At 35.3% G+C, this 23,495-nt stretch overlaps 4 protein-coding genes and 1 non-coding gene across 5 annotated transcripts; 4 read left to right on the plus strand and 1 right to left on the minus strand.

Moving 5' to 3' along the window:
- Window positions 1–680: 680 nt before the first annotated feature.
- Window positions 681–3,123, plus strand: LOC111788433 (GDSL-like Lipase/Acylhydrolase superfamily protein). Its single transcript, XM_023668770.2, has 5 exons — window positions 681–989; window positions 1,071–1,195; window positions 1,273–1,521; window positions 2,366–2,627; window positions 2,714–3,123. Exons 1-5 carry the CDS (start codon window positions 728–730, stop codon window positions 2,935–2,937), a joined length of 1,122 nt encoding a protein of 373 aa, XP_023524538.2. The 5' UTR covers window positions 681–727; the 3' UTR covers window positions 2,938–3,123.
- An 822-nt stretch (window positions 3,124–3,945) lies between these two features.
- On the minus strand, window positions 3,946–4,026 carry TRNAL-AAG (transfer RNA leucine (anticodon AAG)). Its single transcript has one exon. It is a non-coding gene; the product is annotated as a tRNA-Leu (tRNA).
- A 356-nt stretch (window positions 4,027–4,382) lies between these two features.
- On the plus strand, window positions 4,383–6,078 carry LOC111788930 (putative UPF0481 protein At3g02645). The gene has a single exon (XM_087121276.1). It carries the CDS (start codon window positions 4,452–4,454, stop codon window positions 6,030–6,032), a length of 1,581 nt encoding a protein of 526 aa, XP_086977402.1. The 5' UTR covers window positions 4,383–4,451; the 3' UTR covers window positions 6,033–6,078.
- Window positions 6,079–10,652: 4,574 nt separating this feature from the next.
- On the plus strand, window positions 10,653–11,940 carry LOC111788931 (uncharacterized). The gene is made up of 2 exons (XM_023669514.2): window positions 10,653–10,889; window positions 11,449–11,940. The coding sequence occupies exons 1-2, from the start codon at window positions 10,814–10,816 to the stop codon at window positions 11,688–11,690; spliced, it is 318 nt and encodes a 105-aa protein (XP_023525282.1). The 5' UTR covers window positions 10,653–10,813; the 3' UTR covers window positions 11,691–11,940.
- A 6,727-nt stretch (window positions 11,941–18,667) lies between these two features.
- On the plus strand, window positions 18,668–22,693 carry STK (K-box region and MADS-box transcription factor family protein). The gene is made up of 8 exons (XM_023669695.2): window positions 18,668–19,051; window positions 20,849–20,930; window positions 21,133–21,194; window positions 21,436–21,547; window positions 21,640–21,681; window positions 21,768–21,809; window positions 22,304–22,464; window positions 22,545–22,693. The coding sequence occupies exons 1-7, from the start codon at window positions 18,870–18,872 to the stop codon at window positions 22,442–22,444; spliced, it is 663 nt and encodes a 220-aa protein (XP_023525463.1). The 5' UTR covers window positions 18,668–18,869; the 3' UTR covers window positions 22,445–22,464; window positions 22,545–22,693.
- Window positions 22,694–23,495: the final 802 nt, after the last annotated feature.

Raw genomic sequence — 23,495 nt, forward strand, 5'->3', positions numbered from 1 at the left:
ATCATCCATCACATAATCCAAATGTCAAGTTGTCTTTATAACTTAAAAGTCTAATCATCATTGATGATACAAGGTACCATTCATCTATTCAAGCTATAATGTGTACTAACAATAAGTTCACGTACTTCAAAATTAGGATAGTCGTATTTATGTATGTTTACATAGTCCATAGGTTAGTTTAGAGCTTTGATTATTTTGTTTAAATCATGATATTTACCTTCGGTTTTCCTATTTATGACTACATTCTTTCAAGGTATTTGTTTTTTAATATTAAGTTAATGGTACATTTTATGAAATATTGTAAATTGATGTATTCCACATACATTAATTACGCCATGCATGCAACGATAACCTTATTTTCAATAAACAAATTGGGTCGATACAATTCAATTAGTTTGACCGGAGGCTAAATTCAACCTAAATTTTTTTTATTATTTCTCTCTATAAACTTCATTAATATGAAGCAAAGCAGCTCCATCTCCAAGTTGCCTAAATAGTAGCCATCACGAGAAACTACAATACTCACCACCCTACCACCGCTATTTTCACGAACCCCAAAGACACTTTTCTCTAAAGAAAACACGATAACCACAACTAAAAGTAATCTCAACTTCCACCATTGTTGCATAAACATGAGACCTCCATTAATGCAAAACAACTTAAGGCCCATAAATAGAGCGCCTTCGGAAAGAGGCTTTTTGTGGGTTCAAAAATTTAACACATAACAATGGAGAGATTGGAGCCATTGGCTATGATTGCAATGATTTTGACAATTTGTTTGTGTTTGAGTACTCCTAAGGCTTGCTCACAGGCGGATCAGGGCGGCGGTGTTCCTGGATTCTTCATTTTTGGTGATTCCTTGGTGGATAATGGCAACAACAATGGTTTACTTACCCTTGCAAGAGCCAATTATAGGCCTTATGGAGTTGATTTCCCACAGGGCACTACTGGGCGCTTCACCAATGGCCGGACATTCGTTGATGTCTTAGGTGAATCCTTATTCCCTTCAAATATTTTCAAATATTTAATGGTTTTGGTTTGATTACTCAGCTAACAACAAATGCATGCAGCTCAGCTACTGGGGTTTCGGACATTCATTCCTCCATACACTAGAACTCGAGGTAGAGCCCTTCTAAGAGGAGCAAATTATGCATCGGGCGCTGCAGGGATTCGTGATGAGACTGGAAACAATTTGGTATGTACTACATAAGTTTAGAACATGCTATTTGTTTTGAATTGGAGGCTGATTCTTGGGTTGTTTTGATTTGAAAGGGTGGTCATGTATCTATGAACAACCAAGTGGAGAACTTTGGAAGAACGGTGGAAGAAATGAGTAGGTTTTTCAGAGGAGATACTGAGGCACTCGGTTGCTATCTAAGCAAATGCATTTTCTACTCGGGCATGGGAAGCAATGACTATCTTAACAATTACTTCATGACTGATTTTTACAACACCAAATCTCAATACACTCCTCAAGCCTATGCCTCTGCCCTTCTTGAGGACTACTCTCGCCAACTTAGAGTATGTGTGTTTCAATTAACTTTTTAACTGATTTTTAAAATGCGTCACTCTATAATTGATGTCCGATCTCACATTCCACCCCATTCGTGGCTGAACGCCCTCATTGATACTCGTTCCCTTCTCCAATCAATGTGGGACTCCCCAGTCCACCCTACGCTGGTCCCACCTCGTGTCCACCCCCTTTGGGGCTAAACCTCCTCGATGGCACATAGCCGGATGTCTGCTTCTGATACCATGATATTGTAATCTTTGGGCTTTCCCCTTCGAGATTCTCCTCAAGGTTTTTAAAACGCGTCTTTAAAGAATGTTTTGTTCTCCTCCCCAATCAATGTGGGACCTCACAATCCACTCCCTTCGAGCCCATCATCCTTCTTGGCACACCACCTCATGTCCACCCCCTTTGGGGCTAAGCCTCCTCGCTGCCTCCCCAATCGATGTGGGACCTCACAATCCACCCCCCTTCAGGGTCCAACGTCCTTCCGACACACCACCTCGTGTCCACCCCCTTGAGGGCTAATTCTCCTTGACGGCACATCGCCCGGTGTCTGGTTCTGATACCATTAGTAACCGCTCAAGCCCATTGCGGGTAGATATTGTCTTCTTTGGGTTTTCCCTCAATGTTTTTGAAACACGTTTTCTAAGAAAATGTCTCCACACCCTTATAAAGAATGTTATGTTCTCCTCTCCAACCAATGTGGGGTCTAACATAAACATTATAAAATCGTAATTTAAGAATCACTTTGAAGTTTAATCTCTAAAACGTAATTCTAAAGTGATTAGTTTCTTCCCTAATTTCAAGGCCATTTCATGACATGCCATGCTATTTTGATTGCTTTTGTTGCAGCAATTGTACCAATTCGGAGCTCGAAAAGTGGTGGTGACAGGGGTAGGGATGATCGGCTGCATTCCTTACGAGCTTGCTAGATATCAAGGCAATAGTAGCCGCTGCAACGAAGAGATCAACAGCGCCATCAGTCTTTTCAACACCGGCCTTCGCAAACTCGTCGACCGTTTCAACAGCGGCCGTGTTCTTCCCGGTGCCAAGTTTGTGTACCTTGATACCTACAAAAGCAACATCGACTTGATTGACAATGCCTCCACATACGGTAACGAATCTAAACTATTTGACATACAAATGGAAAGTCTAAATATTTGACATGGATGCTTGATTTGGTGGCGTACGAATGAACAGGGTTCACAGTGGTAGACAAGGGATGTTGTGGAGTAGGCAAAAACAATGGACAAATTACATGTCTGCCACTGCAGCAACCATGTCAAGATCGACGAGGCTACTTGTTTTGGGACGCATTCCATCCCACTCAGGACGCCAATATTGTGTTGGCCAAGATGGCATTCAGCTCCCCTTCAAGAGCCTATGCATATCCCATTAACATTCAACAATTGGCAGCGTTGTAGGAGCTGGGTTTGTCAGTGAAGCTACGAACTATTTGTCGGATTGTCTCTTCCTTGTTGTTGCCTTACTTTGTAATATGTCCTTCATCTCAAGTTTCTCGTGTCTTGTCTTCTCCGTGTTGGGCATCAATGGAATCCTTCCTTTTTGCCTTTTCAATTTGGAAGTATAATAAGATTGTGATTTTTATATATGTTTAACGCAATATTCTCAACCATGTTATGAGCATGAACGACTGTGACCCATGACTCTCTTCTAATAGCGGTGTGTTGTAACGGAACCGGAAGTAAAATCGATCGCATTCACACACCCATAAACAGACATTTAACAAAGAGAACAAAAATTTACGCGGTTCGAAGAGAAGAAATTTCACTAGTGTACTCCAAAATAAATGCAGAGCATGAGATACAGTTAAGGAGAGTTCTATCCGTGCTCACAACATATTGATTATATGGTGAGTTTTGAAGTAGGAGCTCTAACTTTAGGAGGTGACTTTCTTTCCTAAGACACATCGTGTTAGGTGAAGAATTTGAATAGATCTAGTGAGAGTAGAGGTTTGATACGAAATAATAATAATTATTATTATTCTCATATAAATGATTTTATTAAAATTTTACCAACTTTTAATGGTAGATACTGAATACAGTAATTAAATTAAAGAATTAATTATACATGTTATATTTCAAAAATTAAATCTAATTAATTTATTTCACTTATTCAAACATAAAAATACCTCTATTTTAATTTATTGAGAGATAAAAAGAAAAAAGAGAGAATCATATTTATAAAAAAATAAAAAAATAATAAAAAAAAACAAAACAAGAAAAAAAGAAGAATTAATAAATAAATAAAAGAGTTAAAAGAAAAATAAAGAAGTAGAGAAATAAATAATAAAAAAGATGGAATTAAAAAAACAAGCACAAATCCATCATTTGGATAGTTGAGAAAAGACCTTTTGACCGGTCAGCGCTTCCCGCCATATTCGGCTAAGCAAGAAAAATACGAAAAATAAATGTTGAGAGTGGGATTTGAACCCACGCCCTTTCGGACCAGAACCTTAATCTGGCGCCTTAGACCAACTCGGCCATCTCAACCTTGTTGTTGCATTACCCTATATTAAATAATTACACATATCTTAATATGAGATTAATATCATTATTTTAATTTTATGGATATATTAATATCGATGGACATTTATAATTGTACCAAAAAATAAATTTCGTCAATTAATTTTTTATTTAATTTCATTCATTAAAAAGTATATTTAAGAATTCAATTATGAGAGCCTTGGTGACGTGTCTTTGCTGACTGTGTATGAAGGAGTGATGTGGCAGAGATGACTTTTCTCCTCAATAAGTGACAATTACAGTCATCATTATTATTATTTTAATATTTTAAAAATATTTTGAAAAAGGCAAATCTCTTATCCTGTTTATTCGTTAATTTCTAAACCAAATCATCTGCTCGCTGCTTCAGATTCCCCGGCACAGAGCACACCTCCAACAACACTCACTCCAACATGTCCATTCTCAACGGAACCCTCCAAAAATCTCAGTGGGTTCTTCAAATCAACGATCTCATTCACCAAAATGCCCTCCTTGCCGCTTCTCACACCCCCATTTCCGTCTTCCAGCTGCCGGAATCCGTTCGCGACGGCGACCCGGCGGCTTACCTACCCCAGTTCATCGCGTTGGGGCCGTACCATCATTTCCGGCCAGAGCTTTACAAAATGGACTTGTTCAAACTTGGGAAAGCCAAGAATCTGAAATGGAGACCTCAACTTCATGAACTTGCAGATCAGCTTAAGCCATTGGAGCTCGAAATCCGAGGCTGTTTCTGTGGATCCCTTGAAATTGATGGCGAAACCTTATCATGGGTTGTGCTCATTGATGGTTTGTTTTTTATTGATTTACTTCAAAATGAGTTCAGTAATCGTCCCCTTAAGCTCCCCTTAGAGATCTTTTATGGGAAATTATGGTCTGAATTTGAGATTGTTAGTGATATGATGAAGCTTGAGAATCAGATTCCATTACTTGTTCTTAAAGAAATTTGCCCCGATGAACCCTTTAACTATTTGGCTCCTCTATTTTACCAATTTTCTGCATCTGTTTCCCCATTTGAGTTGTTATGTTTTGGATTTGCCTCCAATTTGCCTGAAATCTTCGATTCTTCCCACCATTTGCTACATTTTGTGTATTTTCTAATCTTGCTTATTCCTGATGAGATGGCTGTGGCAAATATCTGTGCTTATTCTATGCCAATTGGAATGGATTCTTCTTCTTCTTCTGTTCAGTTTTTAGGTGAGAGTTTGAACATTTTGGGGTCTGTTATTAACATAGCCTTCATTCAACAAGTGAAAGAGACCTTTGGTTTAATTCAACGTTTGTTTAGACTTTTAGGATCTATAACAAAGCCAAATTTGTGTGAGAAAAAGCTCCCTATGATAATCCCTTCTGCATCAGACTTGAAAACTGCTGGAATCACATTCAAATCCACCAAAAATGGCGTTTTAAAGTGTCGTTTTGATGAGAAAACGCTCACTTTAACATTGCCTTCCATTCATCTTGATGGGTTCTCTGAAGTTCTGCTTAAAAACCTAGTGGCATTTGAAGCAATGGCAGAGGTGAATCCGCAGTGTTTGGTGAATTACATTGCGTTAATGAAAGGGTTATTGAGAAACTCCAAAGACTTGAAGATCTTGGAGAAAGCAGAGATTGTTCACAACCATTTGAGCAGTGAAGAACAGGCTGTGGAGGTGTTTAATGGGGTTGAGAATTCAACCAGCAGCTTGAAGAAAGAGGAGGTTTTGAAGATCCATCTCAAAAGTGGTCTGGATTGTGAGATTGGAAGTGGGTTCATTCAAGATATCAAGATGAACTATGAAATGGGATTGGGGAGTATGGTTGAAGAGATCAATAAATGGTATGGGAGCTGCTGGAGAATGAAGATGAAGAAGTTCATGTCTGTTGTTTTCAAGTGTTTTGCAGTTCTTGTCGTTGTGTTTGTGATTGTTCTTGTGATTGCTCGATTTGTTTGCAATTTTGGTAGCCGCTCTGTGGGAATGTTTAAAACCAGTGATGCTCTGCATCAGATGTATTGAGGATAAGGTTGATTACATCTAGTCTAAAACGCTCCTAGATTTTGTCCTTTTTGGACTTTTTCTTTTGAATTTTTCATGGATGTTTTAAATTCTACACCCTTGTAAAAAATGATTCGTAAATATCATCACTCGCCCAATAGAGTCAAGCACAATTATTGTACGAGCCAGTATATTTATTTTAGTAGAGATTTGAGGAGAAAGAGATGTAATATTTTAGGAAAAAATATTCAGATTTGTTAGGTCTAGATTTAGATTTGTTAGGTCTAGATTGCGTAGGCTACAGTATAAATACCCCTCCACCCGACCTAGGTTATTCATCTAAGAAATCCAAAAACAATAAAAAAAAGCAAGTAGTATTCTACATAGTGTCTTGTATTCTCTTCTCGATCGGTGTTAATAAAGAGTGCGAGTGTTTCCCACAGTGAGTTGTGTTCAACATTTGGTATCAGAGCGAGGTTAGTGTAGGTTATCTGATCTCTTGGAATCTTTAGTATGCTATATGGTTGTAGCTCTATCTGACCTAGGTTATTCATCTAAGAAATCCAAAAACAATAAAAAAAAGCAAGTAGTATTCTACATAGTGTCTTGTATTCTCTTCTCGATCGGTGTTAATAAAGAGTGCGAGTGTTTCCCACAGTGAGTTGTGTTCAACATTTGGTATCAGAGCGAGGTTAGTGTAGGTTATCTGATCTCTTGGAATCTTTAGTATGCTATATGGTTGTAGCTCTATCTGATCTTCCACATCAGAAACGATTTCTTGAGATTAGTGGTGAGTGAGTTTCTTTTGTGTCGTGAGAAGTCTGTGACTCTGCAAGTCTTGTGTCGAAAGAGCTTGTTTGGTATTACTGAGGTATGGCCAACACGATGGGTGATTTCTAAATCGTTGGAGGAATCAAGAAACTCAGCAACAACAACTACAACACGTGGGCAACATGCATGATGTCCTATTTACAAGGACGTAATCTTTGGGAGATCGTTGGCGGGTGCGAAACTACGCCGCTAGAGGATCGTTCTAACGGCGCTTTGCGCAAATGGAGAATCAAAGCAGGCAAAGCAATGTTTGCCTTGAAGACCACCATCGGAGAAGAGATGTTAGAACATATTTGGGATGACAAGACACCGAAAGAAGCATGAGACATGTTCGTGATGTTGTTCTCAAAGAAGAATGATACGAGGCTACAACTTCTGGAGAATGAGTTGTTGTCAATTTCACAACGTGATATGACGATTGCTTAGTACTTCCACAAGGTAAAATCGATCTGTCGGGAGATTACTGAACTAGACCCAAAGTCCGCCATTGTAGAATCTCGAATGAAGAGGATTATAATCCACGGATTGCGACCGGAATATCGAAGCTTCATTACTGCTGTACAAGGATGGCCCACTCAACTATCACTTGTAGAGTTCGAAAATTTGTTAGCCAGCCAAGAAGCCATGGCTAAACAAATGGGAGGCATCACATTGAAGGGTGAAGAAGAAGCACTCTACACAAGTGAAAGTCGGAGCAATAATAGGCCTTCTACCAAACGTGGATACAATGGTGACAAAAGAAGAAGCCACCAAGGAACTGCACAACCTGAGAGAGCTCAGAAGAACGACAACAAGAGTTTCCAAGAAAAGGGATTTGGAGGTATTTGCTATAATTGTGGGAAAAAGGGCCACATGTCTAGAGATTGTTGGTCCAGGAAAAAGTCTATTGAAAGCAATGTGGTAATATCCAAAAAGAAGATAGAGGATGAATGGGATGCAGAGGTACTACGTCCAATAGTAGAAGACGAGCTAGCACTCATGGCAATAATGGAAGAGCATATCGATTATGAGGATGACTGGATCATTGATTCACGATGCTTAAACCACATGATTGACGATCAAAGCGGTGCGATAGAAGAGGGGTGGCCCTCAGAGAAGGAAGTATTACCAGGCCTTGAGCAAATTGAAGAAATTCTTCTACAGAACACGGGGGAGCAAACTGAAGAAATTCTTTTACAGAACACAGAGGAGCAAACTGAAGAGATTCTTCCACAAAAGACGGGGGAGCAAATTGTACACATTTGCTTAAGTGCTGATGTGCCTGAAGATTCAAGTGACACTAGTGTTGGTGAGCAAGAAGTGACTCAACCAAGCGAGCCTAGTGAAAATGAAATGACACCTCAACAACTCAGACATTCAGAAATAATCCTAAAGGCAAATCCAGAGTATGCCAATGCAGTAGAAGACGAAGTTAATGAGCCGGAGACATATGAAGAAGCATCACAAAACTCAACTTGGCAGAAAGCGATGGAGGAAGAAACTATAGCCCTAGAACAAAATCAGACTTGGGAATTAGTGTCAAGACCAAGAGATACCAAACTCATCTATTGCAAGTGGGCTTACGAAATAATGTGTACCCGAATGGATCAATTGTGAGATACGAAGCTCAGACTATAGATTCAGGGTTCTCTCAAGAATATGGACTAGACTATGATGAAACGATTAGTCTAGTGGCAAAGATCATTATCGTACAAGTTCCTCCATTACTTACGGTAAATAAAGATTGGAAATTATGGCAGATGGATATGAATAATGCTTTCTTGCAGGGAGAGTTAAACAGAAAGTTCTACATTGACCAACCGAAAAAATTCGAAAATGAAGTTGGAGTCATTGATCAATATATGCAAAATTCGAAGAAGCCTTATTTGGATGTAGCTCGACAGACCTTGAGATTTGTCAAAGGAGACCACGATACCCGAAGATCAATCACCGGGTATGTGTTCAAGCTCGGTTCAAGAACAATTTTTTGGTGTAACAAAAGACAACCAACAATATCATTGTCAACTAAAGAAGTAGAGTACAGAGCAGCAGCTGGAGCAGCTCAGGAAAATACATGGTTAAAACTTTTGATGGAAGATTGGCACCAGAAAATTAAGTATCCAATACCACTTCATTGCAACAATCAATCTGCAATTCGCCAAGCAGAAAATTCGGTGTTTCATGCTAGAACAAAGCATGTGGAGGTGCACTACCATTTCATTAGAGAGAAGGTCCTAAAGGAAGAAATCGAGATGCAGCAGATCAAGACAGATGACCAAGTGGCAGACTTGTTTACAAAAGGGCTGAATACTAGCAAACATGAGAGTTTTCGCTGTCAGCTCAACATGGTGCAGCGAATGAGGACTAGTGCTGGGGGAGTGTTGAAATATCATCACTAGTCCAATAGAGTCAAGCCCAATTATTGTAGGAGCCCAGTATATTTATTTTAGTAGAGATTTGAGGAGAAAGAGATCTAGATATTTTAAGAAAAAAGATTCAGATTTGTTAGGTCTAGATTTAGATTTGTTAGGTCTAGATTGCGTAGGCTACCGTATAAATACCCCTCCACCCTACCTAGGTTATTCATCCAAGAAATCCAAAAACAATAATAAAAAAAAAAAAAAAAAAAAAAAAAAAAAAAGCAGTAGTATTCTACAGAGTGTCTTGTATTCTCTTCTCGATCGGTCTTAATAAAGAGTGCGAGTGTTTCCCACAGTGAGTTGTGTTCAACACTACTCAATCGATGTAGAATCTCACCAGCAACAATGACAAGATAATTATCCCCATACAAGGACATGACATGCCAACAAAACCTATGTATGCGTGCTAGAATATGAAAAGTCGTTTTCATCGCTCACGGATAATCATGAGAGGTAAGTAAGTAGATTTAGTAATGTGATCATGTTGCATTAGATGCTAAGACAATAGAAATATATGCAAATGCTTTATATGCAAATGCTTTATTGGACTTTTACTTGGTTCAAATTGTGATTTATAGGACAACTTTCCATTTTAGTATAAAAAGATCATGAGATTTCAGATCAGTTGAAGAGGGAACAAAATATTTCTTACAAGGGTGTTTACGTAGATGTGTTTTAAAACTTTGAGAGAAAACTTTTAATGACAATATCTACTCGGAGTGAAGTTTCTTCTTTGTAGCCAAATAAGCATGCTTTGGTGTCCATTCAATATCTATTCTAAAACGAATGTTGTCACAACTTGATTTTGAAAGCTTTGAATCTCGGTCAAGATTTTTATACAAGAATCACTTCTTAGACTGAGAAGGATGGTTACGGGGTATTGAATCATCCTTTTCCTTCAAAATCGAGAAGTTTTATAGATTTTTTGTCTCAGTATTCTCGTAGATCTATGGGATTTTTTTGAGAGTTTTGTCTAGCCTAGGAATAGGATGTCGATACTTTGATTTTGTTGATAGCTCTACAATCCACGCACATGCACCAAGTTTCATCTTTCTTTGGCACCAATAAGACTGGTATAGAACATGGACTTAAACTTTCTCCTTCTCCATGAGCTCCTCCAGTTGCATTTAAATTTCTTTAGTTTCAGTTGAATTGACTCTATATGATGGCTTGTTTGAAACGATAGCCCTCGGGATCAAATCTATTTTATGTTCAATACCTCTTAAACTATTTTAGGTTGATTATTAAGATTATATTATGGTTTCTAAAGGATGATATGACTCGTCAAATTTAAATATTTTATTTTAGTTTTTCGATTTAAAAGGCTATATTTTAATTATTAATCTTTTCCATAATTCTAAAATATTAAACGCCATTATAAATATAGTTTTGGGTGTTAAATCAAGTTAGCAGCCGTTGCCGCTGCATTAAAGTCCCTCAAATCTCCATTAGAGAAAATAAAAAATAAAAAACCAGCTAAAATTCCGCCATTTTCGACCCTTCCCAATTTCCTTCTCAAGAAATTCCGACCAAATCCTCCTCCTAGAGAAAGCTGCAGAGATCGGCGAAGGGATGTCTCGATCTCGAAGCTCCATATCTCTGCAATTCCTCTCTTTCCTTCTCTCCCTCTCTCTCCATTCTCTTTCAGGTACAAATCCACCTTTTCGCTTTTCAAATTCTAAATTCGGTTTTATGTTCTTTGTAACTCTGGTAGCTAGACCGAGTTGAATTTCTTAAATAATTGTAGCTATGATGATTTCTTGTTGCTTTTCTGCTGAAAATATTGTCGCATTGTTTTTTTATTGTAGATTTTAGGGTAACGTTGTTCTGTTCCGTAATGGTTTGGGGAATTACCGTTCTTAGGATTCATGGCATTTGAATTGTAATAAGCAAAATGAATGGTGGGAGAGATCACTCGATATTTTGATTGCAATTTCTTGGAAAATTACTACAATTTCACGAATACCCTGTTTGCCTTTTTCCTCCCTTTTTGCCGCTTGCTGTATATTTGTGTTTCTTGAGGAGGCATTTCAAATAGTGATGATTTAATTTTGTACGTTTTTGACTTTTGTGAAAAGGAAAAACAAGATGAATGAAAATGAATTTGAATTTGAATGTGTCTTATAACTTGTAGACCTCGAGTTGATGTTGGATTGACAAATGATTGTTTGGTTTTGGTTTTGGTTTTGTTTTTCTTGTCATTCCAGTGTTAGCAGGTGATCATTCAAGTGCTAAAGATGGTAAAACTAAAAAGCCCGATGCTCCGAAGAGTCCATCAACAGGGATCAAGATGCTAATCATATGTCTAGGTGTGGTGACTTTCATTGCGTTTTCTGTGATTCTATTCAAATTATGGCAAAAGAAGAAGAGAGAAGAACAACATGCCCGTCTTCTCAAGCTGTTTGAAGATGACGATGAACTCGAAGTCGAACTTGGCCTTCGGGATTGAGCTCTCTGATCCTCATCCTCCATATCCAACCAATTAAGAGGAGGTGCACATTGCGGATTCCATTGCCTTTTGTTTAATGATATGTACAAGCTTTTTGATCTTATCCTGATTTTGTTTTTTGTTCGTAAAATCATAGCAAATTCTTTGTTGTCAATTAGTTTTGAATAATGTTATTGCTCCTTCAATCATTCATCTATACATGTGTATGATCTCTGAGGCATGTTTCAAATATAAATCATTGTTTAGACAATTGTTCATATTAGAAAATGCATGGAGATTGAATACTGAGCATGACATTTGATTCTGAAGAAACCTTTGTTATTGTACCATTTGAGAATCATTGATAATAACCAATAGTTACTACCGTGACCATGAATCGAAAACTTTAGAGACGTAGATTGTTAGATGACATTAGGTACCTTTTGATGTAGAGCTCAGAACTTCAGAATCTCTTATAAATAAGCTAATCAGGGCTGCCATTAGTTACCTTTTGATGCAGAGCTATTCTGAAACTCTCATAAATAAGCTAATCAGGGCTGCCAAGTTAGACTTTCATGTTTTGTCAAACTTATACCAGCTCGGTTGAATTGGAACATGAAAGTGAGAGGATGAATGTAACGGCCTAAGCCCACCACTAGCAAATATTGTCCTTTTTGGATTTTTCCGGAATTTCCCTCAAGTCTTTTAATACGTGTATGTTAGTAATATGTTTACACTCCACAATTGATGTGGACCTCACAATGAACATCACCCAGTTGTATTGTGTTTTTATTGAAAAGTTGAAGGTTTATGATAAACGGATTTGGTTTGACCCAGTTGATTTGTGTTCTGATTTGTCTGAACATGTAGTAAAGCACTTTTGCAGAGGCTGTTTTGAGCTAAGAATTTTGGTGGTTTGTGGAGCAGCCAGCACCAGCAGGTACTCATAGCTTTAAGACTTAGTTCAATAGTTTTGGCCCAAACAAACTGCTCTGAGTTAGTCTAATAGTCTCATTGGGGCAAGAGAAAGACATTGAAGATGGTTTTCAATCTTTCACCTGTCCACTTACTCCAAATATTAAATTCTTCTGAATTTCTTTAGGTTAAAAATTATGTAACAATTTAGAAAGGATATTTGTGAGTTGGATTGGGTCGGGTTAGGTCATTTTTTAGATCCAGTTTGATTGTTTGAGGTATAATATCACGACATAAATAGATATCGTAATATACGTGTTAGTACTAATCATAAGAGGCAAGTATTCCGATGAATATGACACCTCTAAATCATGACATATACTTATGATGGAAGTCATGCCTCTGTTATTTTCATGACATAACATCTTTATAAGACATACATACATAATACTTGTCATGTCTGTCACGATTAACGTACATGACTTTTTCATATCTCATAGGCGTAGTGCGAACATGCTAACATTAGTTTACACGGCATGGCATGACATATGAAGGTTCATGCATCATTCAATATCGATATCACAACATAGCTCTATAACATAACATAATCACATCATAATATAACTTATAATTAATCGGTTTTCAATCATTAACTATAGGTCACTCTAATATAAACTAATAATTGAACTCTTATGCACAGTAGTACAAATTGTATCTATTAATATAAACATTACAAGTAAGTTATCTTTTACGACTGGTTCATAATTACAGTTTGGTCAAAAGTTTATGATCCAACAATAAACTAAGTTTCTCTCAACGCAGTATAAGATACTCATGCTCATGCTCATTGTATAAACTCATGGTATAAGATACTCATGCTCACATGTCTCCACATGAACGATTTGGATCAAATGATGGGTAAGAATTACATAGTGGATCATATCAATCTGTTACCAGGATCAAGCACTAAACCTTATCCATATATTATAGACTATTTAGATCATTACTTGAACATAATCCTTTTGTACGTCAACCACGTATTTTTTTGTTGAAGGTTACACTAATAAAAGTAGATTTTTCATACAATAGATAATATTAAATTGTAAATAAAATAACCAAAATTAATTACAAGTCTTTAGGATATAAATCCCGACATATTAAAACAACAAGACACTGCCTAACAGGGCTAGATATATCTACCTACATATCTCGATAACAAGAAAAATCAAGGAACCAATTTTCTTTTCAAAATCGGATCACTCGTTTCGAACTTGACATGAATCAGAATCATCTAGCTCAATTATAATCAATACAAAGAAACACTATTCACCAAGCACGTACACCAGTGAGAAGTTTCTAAAAGTCGTGGACCATCGATAATGTCTAAGAACAACACTCCGATTCTTATGGAACCAATCAATAAAAACTTAGGCTTATCGAGTACAGTGACCTTGATTACTCCTCTCGATAACCTTGGTGACTAATTACTCAAGCACACATCATGTAATTATCACACCATATAAACCCTAGACTCATACACGTGTATACATATCGAACAATTTTAGGAGAAAAAAAATTAAGTCAATAAAAAAGTCACCTACTCAATTACATTTCCAACAAGATAATGAGTATGAGTATCCTAAATCTAGCATCACCAAAACACGTATGTTAAATTCAAATCAACCATTGCTATAGACAAAAGAAAACACACCAAAAATAGAGGTTTCACTAACTGGCAGCTATTGTAGCAGCTTAAGATGACATTGTGTACTGCCGGCGGCGGTCTCAAGACCCAATTCAACAAATGTACATCATAAAAAAAGACTCGTGTTGTGAAGCAAGTGCTATCGAACCACAACAACTTTGTGCATATCTCGATACAACTTATAATCTAACTCACTCCAAAATCTCAAACGATTCAATGAAACATAAATTCAACTACCCCTTACTTTCAAACACGGTTCACTTAGTATTCTAGATCTACGTACAACTGGGTATCTAATTCCTTCTACGCACTTTTTAAAAAAAAGTAGAATTGAAGTAGAAATCTCGAGAAGATACAACGAACGCGGGTACCCCATGCAATTTAACGATCTTGCTCGGGTAAATAGGTAGATGTAGGGTAATAGTTGAGGTTTAAGAAGGGCAATGGTGTTGTAAGTTGTTGGGTAATTATGAATGCCCAAAGTAACCCAAACAATATTGGAAAAAGAGGTTTCTATTTAAGGGCGAAGAAAGTGAGATTTGTACATAAAATCATACCGCTAAATTTCCCTTTTCAATTCAAATAATAATAATAATAATAATAATAATAATAATAATAATAATAATAATAATAATAATAATACCGTTACACATTAGTACTACAAGATTAGTACAAGTTATTGAATCATTTAATGTGTATTATTGGTTCATGTTGGCCTATTTTTAATATTAATATCTAATTTAATCAATTATTAACTCATCTTCCATTACACTGCATTATGGTAAAAATATAAACACCTTAAATAGTTACTGCGGACGGAAAAGACCGTTTTACCCCTACAAAGTTGACTTCCACCATTTTTCTTATAATTTAATTCAAAATTCTACCTGATTTTTTCTTTTTTTTATCAAATTTTTTATTTTAAAAAAAAAAAAAAAAAAAATTGTAAGGTAATAAATGAGATTATAATAAGCAAAGCATTGATTGTTTATGGACCACCAAAAATGGGGTTTCCCAAAAAAGGAGATGAAATTGGGTTAACAAAAGGCGAAGAAATGAGCATTTTGGGTGAGGAATCAAAGCCCCCACACCAAACCCTAATTTGGTTAAAGTATTCAATTTTAAGATTTTTAGTTTGTTAGCCAAAATAAGGCAACCAAGTGGTCCATTCTCTCTCCTCCTTCCCTTTTTCCACCTCACCCATAATCTACTTTCTTACCCATCAAACTATGAACGACTGATCTTAAGAATAAGATGACTCAGAAAGACTTAGAATTCAAAGATACTCACCCAAGTTCCTGTTTAAAAATACCTCAAAACTTGTAATGGTTTAAGTTTAAACAAAACTTGGAATTAGAAACTAAACGGAGTTAAAATAGAAAATAGAAATATTCCGAAAAAATGACTAAAGTGTGAAAGCTATCTAATACGAATTATCTCATGGCATTTGTAGTAGACACGGTCAACTATATAAAAGTTGGAAAACGTTGAGTATTTAAATATAGTGCTCGGCAAGTAACCTCAATGTTAGGGTTAGGAAATGCAAACATGTGTGATATAAGATAAGGTATCTTCTGGATATGGTTGGATTTTGAGAGGTTTCGTTGCATTTTTTCAATTTTAAAATATTATTTTTAACGTTTTAATTACTACTGGTTGGTAAAGTAATGATGGGCGTGAGAGTTATAATCTTCCAATTTTTCCTAGGTTTATTTTTAAGGTCATATTAGTATAAAGATTTTGGATATTAAAATGAAATTACATATTATGTTTATATGAGCGTGTTCCTTTGCATTTTTTGTGTTTAGATATACATGTTAAACTCATTCAAGTGGTCTAGATCAAGTTATCTTGTGCAGTGATTCGAATCACAAGTTTAGAAACAAATTTTCTTTACTTTTGATCTTGATCATAATCCGTTCCAAAATTTCTCTTGGGTTAATTGTTTATGGTTTTGGAGCTGTTAGATATTCTAGATCTAAATGTTTTATTCTTCGTTAAGGTTGGTAGATCAAATTTCTAAAAACTTCATATCAACATGCAACATGTTTTTTTACGATCGTGGCTATTTGAACTTAAAACCTAATTGCTCTTGAACTCTGCATTCTTTTACGAGTAAAATTATATGTGCATTTAGTTCACTACACACGGTTCATATACTTGTACATAGATATTAAGTGAGTATCAATTCATCTCAGGTCAGACTATAGGTATGTATGCACTGATGTAGTCGAAACTAATAAAAAAGAAATTGAATGAACTCGAAAGGTAAAATCCTAAAAAAAATATAATATAATAGTATTGTATCCTATCATATAAAATGAAATAAAATAGGAAATCGTGGGGTTGGCTATGAAGTCATTCTAGTCACCAACCCAACTTTTTCTAAAATACAGTTGGATGTGTATGTTGTTCCACAGATGTCATGCTTATTTGATCAAGAAAGTATATGTTTTGAGACGGCATATGTGCATGTTATGATTTTGAATGTAATAAATGTGGTAAGGGTTACACTCTCTGTGTTTCAAGTAACTAATCACCTATAGTTACTGCAGATTGATTGCTTAAAACTGTTTTAGATGAGTAGATTGTACGTGGTGTGTTTTGGGTAATCTACTACTAGGGTTCTTCGATTTTGAATGCTGAACTATACATGGTTTATATATCTAACCCAAATAGAGGAGTGCCTTACTGAGTATTTTTAATACTACCATGTTTTAAAATGATTTTTCGATAAGAGCAAGACCGCAACATGACGAGCATGAATTGATTTTTAACTAATTTGAATCTTGGGTAAATTTCAAATATATATTTTCATTTAACCTATCCAATAGACTTAGAGTTGCATTCTTATGCACGGTAGAACAAGTTGTGTTCATTTATATAATCATTACAAGCAAGTCGATCTTTCACAGGTTGTTCATAAGTACTATTAGAGTCAAGAGTTTGTTTAATAAACCAAATTCCTCCAACCTAATGAGAGGGTGGGCCCTATTATTCCAGTCTCCAAATCAAAACTTGGGAACTATTCATGTACTAATCTTATATGGGAAAGAGTGAATTTCTTCTCATGAAATTATGCTTATAACTCTCTATTTGATTAAGTCCTCGTAATGGTAAGCATATTGAATTAGCTACAAAAGTCATTCTCACCCATGCAAATCAAAGGACAAACTTTCATAATTAGGAGTCCATAACTCACTCAGAATTAAAAACGGGTGCATATGATTGTCATGTGAAATATTAATATTCTCAATTAAAGTATTTATAAAAAGAGAATATTGCGTAGTCCATTCTTATATAAATTTGTTATATATGATACTCGCACTCACATGTCTCCGCATGAATGATTTGAATCAAATCATTTGTAACAATTTTAAAATGGGTCGTATGCATAATGATACGAAGATAAACCATCCAATCTCATCTATATACCATAGATCTTTTAGATTATTACTTGAACCAGAATCCTCTCGATACCAAGATAAATAGTGATATTAAGGTACTCTTTTTCTGGGTTTAAACCAAAATTAAAAAATGATATCGTTCAATTAAAATTATAGATGTAAGTTGAAAAATCTTAGGTACGTTGACTTAGCAACTGACCCATACAGCTCAATTATTGAACCCTAAGAGTATCTAAAATAACATATCTTCTCCTTTTTTTTTTTTTCTTTTTTTCTTTTTTAATAAATATTCGGTATAGAAATTTGAATCACCGACCTAAATAAGTATGTGTTTATTACTGCTAGTTTGTTCGTGTCTTAGACATTTGACTAGCTATATGTATTTGTTTATGAACAGTGTTCAAATAATTCGAGAATCTAACCAATTCGAAAAATTGAAAATTTAGACCTACTCGTAACTCAACATGTTTTGATTAAGTCAACCTAGTCAACTCGAAAATAGAGTTACAATCCAACTCTATCCTACCAAGAACATAACATAACACATATAGCACGGATAAATAAAATTTTCTTAAATAATTAAAAAAAATAACAATAACCCAACAACCAAACGTGAAAATAAAGAGTTGGGTTGAGTTGTGAACTTTATTCAAGCGGCTCGAGTCAACCACCTAACGAACTTGAAATTTCGAGTGGACCCTTACAGAGATTACATGCAACTATAGAATAGTTGTGGGTAAGGTTGGGAAAGAGGAGGATGATAGAAGCATCCGAACCTTCGTTTGTGAATGATACGATATTGTCGACTTTAAACATAAACGCTCGTAAAAGAATAGATCGGGAAGGAAGGGGCAAAAGGGTAATTGAAAAAAAAAAAAGAAAGAAAAAGGGAAAGAGGAAGAAAAATTGCTGGTTTTGGTGGGAATTTGCAGGTGGGGGAGAAGTTTTAAAAGAGGCATAAACTCCAATGTCTTGTATCAGTTTGAGGCAAACTCCCACTCACCCATTTTCTTTCCTTTTCTCTCTTTCTTTCTTTCTTTCTTTCTAAATCTTAATACAGATTTGAATAAGATTTTGCATATTTCTAAGGTCTGTTCTCTTCATATCTATCATTTAGATCTGTTTTCATCATACAACAACCAAATATTGTTGTTGTTGGGTTCTGAATAAGATATGGGTAGAGGAAAGATTGAGATAAAGAGAATCGAAAACACAACAAATCGTCAGGTCACCTTCTGCAAGAGAAGAAATGGTCTCTTGAAGAAAGCTTATGAACTCTCTGTTCTTTGTGATGCTGAAGTTGCCCTCATTGTCTTCTCCAGCCGTGGCCGTCTCTATGAGTACTCCAACAACAGGTTCCCTTCTTTTCTCCCCTTTTTTAAATAATTACATCAAATGGGTCTTCTTCCGTTCCTTCAATTTCTAATTTTTGAGTTGGGTTGCTTCCGGTTGTTTAGATCATTTATTCGAACTCGACCCAACTCAGTTAGATTCAAAACCAAGTTGGGTTGGGTTGATCGAGTTTTTTAACACTAGTAACAGGAATCGAAACATAGCTCAACTGATTAAGACATATTTTGGAGTACAAGAAAGAACGGGGAATTAGAACGATAGAATTGGGTCCATTGTTGGAGACCATATCCCTACCAAAACCCCATGTTTGATTGTTGGAATAGAGATATAGAGTTAGGTTTAAGAGGCATGAGACTGTTTAATTTCATTAAAATGGAAAAAAAAAAAAAAAACAAAAAAAACAAAAAAAAAAAAAACAAAACCCTTCATTCAATTTCAAACTCTATGTTCCCTTGCAGTTCTAGGGCTAAAAATATTTTTAATAACATAATTTATATTTATTTAATATAATATCATCCAGTTGAGTGATTGGATTTGTAATTTCCTAGGTTTGTGTCTGTTTGTTTTTTATGTTTAAGATTCAGATTTGTCTGTCAGAACCACATATCTATGTTAACAAACCTTAATAATTTCAAAAAAAAAATTGAATTGGAAGGGTTTAGGGTTTGTGGATGTTGAGAAAACTGACAAAACATGTTTATGCTTTCCCATGCAGCATTGAATTTTATGATTCAAAGCTCTGTTTTTTTCCTTCTACAAACAATCTCTGTCTCTTACTCCCATGCCCTTTCCTCTTCCCATTTTCATGTCAAAAAGCTTAAGCTTCTGCCATGGAGATTTGTAGGGTTTGCTATCACAATAATGAACCCTACCAAAACACTACCCATTATACTACCACTTCCATCTTTCTTCATATCAAACCATGGTAGAAATATGAAGAGATTTGTTACGTTATCCGTCGTTCTTTTCTCTTTTAGGTAAAGGTATACATGAGTTGTATTGGGTTGGGTTAGAAAAATCTTGGACCAACCTGAAATTTCGGGTTATTTGGGTTGGTGATCAGAGCAACCTAAATAGAGTTCACAGCTCAATTCAACGTAACTCTTTATTTTCACGTTGGGTTGGGTTAAGTTGTCCGGTTATTATATTTTTATTAAAAATTATTTATAAGAATCCTATTTATCCACGCAATAATAACTAAAATCTCATCAAATTCAAATATTAAACATTTACTGTTCACAACTAATGAGTAACCTCTCTTATAAATGTTAAATATTCTTATTCTTTTTAAAAGTAGAATTGGGTTGAAATACTGTTTCGGGTTAGTCGAGTTGAACCTACAAACCGACCCGAATATTTTATTTTCCAAAAATTCAACCCAACCCAAAGAGTAAAAAAAAAAAAAAAAAATCTAACCGAACCAAATCAATGATTTGCTTTGCGTTAAATAGTTTGGATTGGTCAAAATTATCGAGTTGTATGAACATCCCTGTTACTTTTATGGGTCGTGAATTTTGACAAAAAAAAAAAAAAAACAAAACTCCACACAGAATTATGGTGAATATTTATTGAATGTTGGATTAAAAAAGTGTGTTATTAGGTATGAACTGTTTTGCATGCAGAATAATAAATAATGGTACTATCAGTTCTGTAATTTCATCATTTTCATGACAAAAGCTCAGTAACATATGTTTTGGCAATAACTGGAAGTGATTTTGCAGCTGAGTTTACCATGAACACAAGTTTATTACAAGAACAAACTAATTGATTACTAATTTGTATGAACTGTTTGCATGCAGTATCAAAACTACTATTGATAGGTACAAGAAGGCTTGTTCTGATAGCTCAGCCACCAGCTCTGTCACTGAACTAAATACTCAAGTCAGCTCCATTTCTTTTCCCTTTCAAATACCTTATTAATTCCATTCGTGTCTTAAAAGTTTCAATTCAATCTCTACGACGAGTTTGCTCTTAATCAACCCGTTTAAAGTTATTCATTAAAATGTTCATATTCATTAAGGCTAACATATTATATGATATGATATGGTTTGAACAAAAAAAAAAAAAAAAAAAAAAAATGAAGTATTATCAGCAAGAATCAGCAAAGCTGCGCCAACAAATCCAAATGCTTCAGAATTCCAACAGGTTATTATTATATGTGATTCTTCTGAGTATCATATTCATATTATATACACATTGATTTGATTCATTATTGGGCTAAATATATGATTTTTCTGTTTAATATTTGTTTCATTGTTTCAATTTGGTCCCTAATTGGGGAGAAAATTGGAAAAAAATGAGAGAATATTGAAAAGAGAATGATATATATTTAGCCAAAAGGATGATATCTAAGCTGGCTTGAATGTGCTACTCTCATTGGTTGAAGCAATCTTGTTAGGCACTTGATGGGGGACTCCTTGAGTGCTCTTACAGTGAAAGAACTGAAGCAGCTGGAGAATAGGCTCGAAAGAGGCATCACTAGGATCAGATCAAAGAAGGTCAACTTTCTTTTTTCGATCTAAAACTTTTTTTTTTTTTTCTTTTTTTGTTTTGAAATCATTAATTATGTGTTTGTTTGTTTGATGAACAGCATGAAATGTTGCTAGCTGAAATTGAGTACCTGCAGAAACGGGTACTCTCCATTGTTTGCCCCATTTTACCTTTCTTTTTCCTCATATTCTTAACATTTTTTTGAACTCTATCAACTTCATTCTATAGGAGATCGAACTCGAGAACGAAAATGTGTGTATTAGAACCAAGGTACGTACGTCGTTATACGTTGATAAGGTTGTACATGGATTGAATTGGATTCAGAAAATCTTTTGAAATTTTGAGTTGGTTGAATTAGTGACCCGAGTAACTCGAATAGAGTTCACAACCCAATATAACCATATATTCTCGAGTTGGGTCAGATTGGGTCAGATTGTTGGGTTCTTTTTATTTTAAAAAAAATTACTTATTCACGTTCCATGTTACATTAATAACTAAAATCTCATAAAAATTTCGAATTTCAAATATTCACAACCCGGGATTGGGTTAGGTTGGATTGAATGTCAACTCGGGAACTGACTCGAATTTTTTCGGATTTTCAAAAATTCAACCCAACCCAGATTGAAAAAAATCTAATCCAACCTTAGTTGGGTCGAGTAGTTCAAGTTGATCGAATACTCAGGTAGTTTGAACACTTTTACTCGTTAACGTAAGTTTAGATTGTTATAAAGTGATAGGAAAATTTTGGGTTTTGTTTGTTGTAGATAGCAGAGGTGGAGAGGCTTCATCAAGCAAACATGGAGTCTGGACAAGAACTGAATGCAATTCAGGCATTGGCTTCTCGCAATTTCTTCTCTCCTAATATCATGGAAGGTGGAGCTGTCACTTTCTCTCACCAAGACTAGAGCTACTTGCTTCATCTCAGGTAGAAATTAATAGTTTTTTCTGGGTCATGATTTAATCTCTGAACTTAACTTATTAATTCCATCATATTGTTTGATGCAGAGATGATGATGATATGATGATTTCCCGATGTTTTGGAGACTGTAATGATGGGACAGATGTTTGTATTAATTAAGGTTTAGAAAATATTGAGGTTACAAAAAAGGATTATAATAAAATATGCCCATCATTTTGTGATGATTTTATTTTAATTAATTTTAGCGATTATTAATGATCATGATGATCATGTTTGTGATGTGCTTTGCTGCTTATGTGTTTCGAATTATATTAATATTACACGTATCATTAATATTCTATATATTATCTTCTTTGCTCAATGGATATTAAAGAACGGCTATCTAGGGTTGTCTTTCTCGATATTTATTCTATTGATTTCGCATATTGAACCTTTATCTATCGTGCTTGAATTCGATTAGCTTTTTGTTTTAAGGATCGTAGCTCGTGCATGAATTAGTTAGAGCTTGATTTTCTTTTTTAAATTAATCAATTTTGAAAGAATTTTATGTTTCATGAAAGTAGTGGATTGAATGATTATGACCGAGAAATTGAGTTAATAAGCTAAATGTATTCAAGAAGGTTATTTTACTATGTTCCGACTAGTTTAGATATTATCAATTATCGCTAACGATATTAATTAATATTGAATCGAGTTTACTTTCTTAACCTAAGAAATTTAGGGTTGGAATGAAAATTTAAGTTTTAGATGAAGGGTAAATTTGGAAAAAGGAAATTAAAGCCCTAATGCACGTTTTCCCCCCTTTGGCTTCTTCTCCTTCTCCGACCAGTGAAATCTTGCAGCGTACACGTATTTCTAGCAAGTGAACCAAGTGTGGCTGGTATAGAAGAAGCAGGAACCATGATTCTCTTACGTTTCCAACTTTGAGGAGCATGAATAGAAGAGCTTTCTAGCTCGACGACATCTTGATCGGTGGTGTTAGAACTTACAATAGCCAAATCTCATTTTTTCAAATTATTTAGTTTTTAATAATAATT

Source organism: Cucurbita pepo, chromosome 2, assembly GCF_057944985.1.
Source record: "Cucurbita pepo subsp. pepo isolate OVF chromosome 2, ASM5794498v1, whole genome shotgun sequence".
Classification (NCBI taxonomy): Eukaryota; Viridiplantae; Streptophyta; class Magnoliopsida; order Cucurbitales; family Cucurbitaceae; genus Cucurbita; species Cucurbita pepo.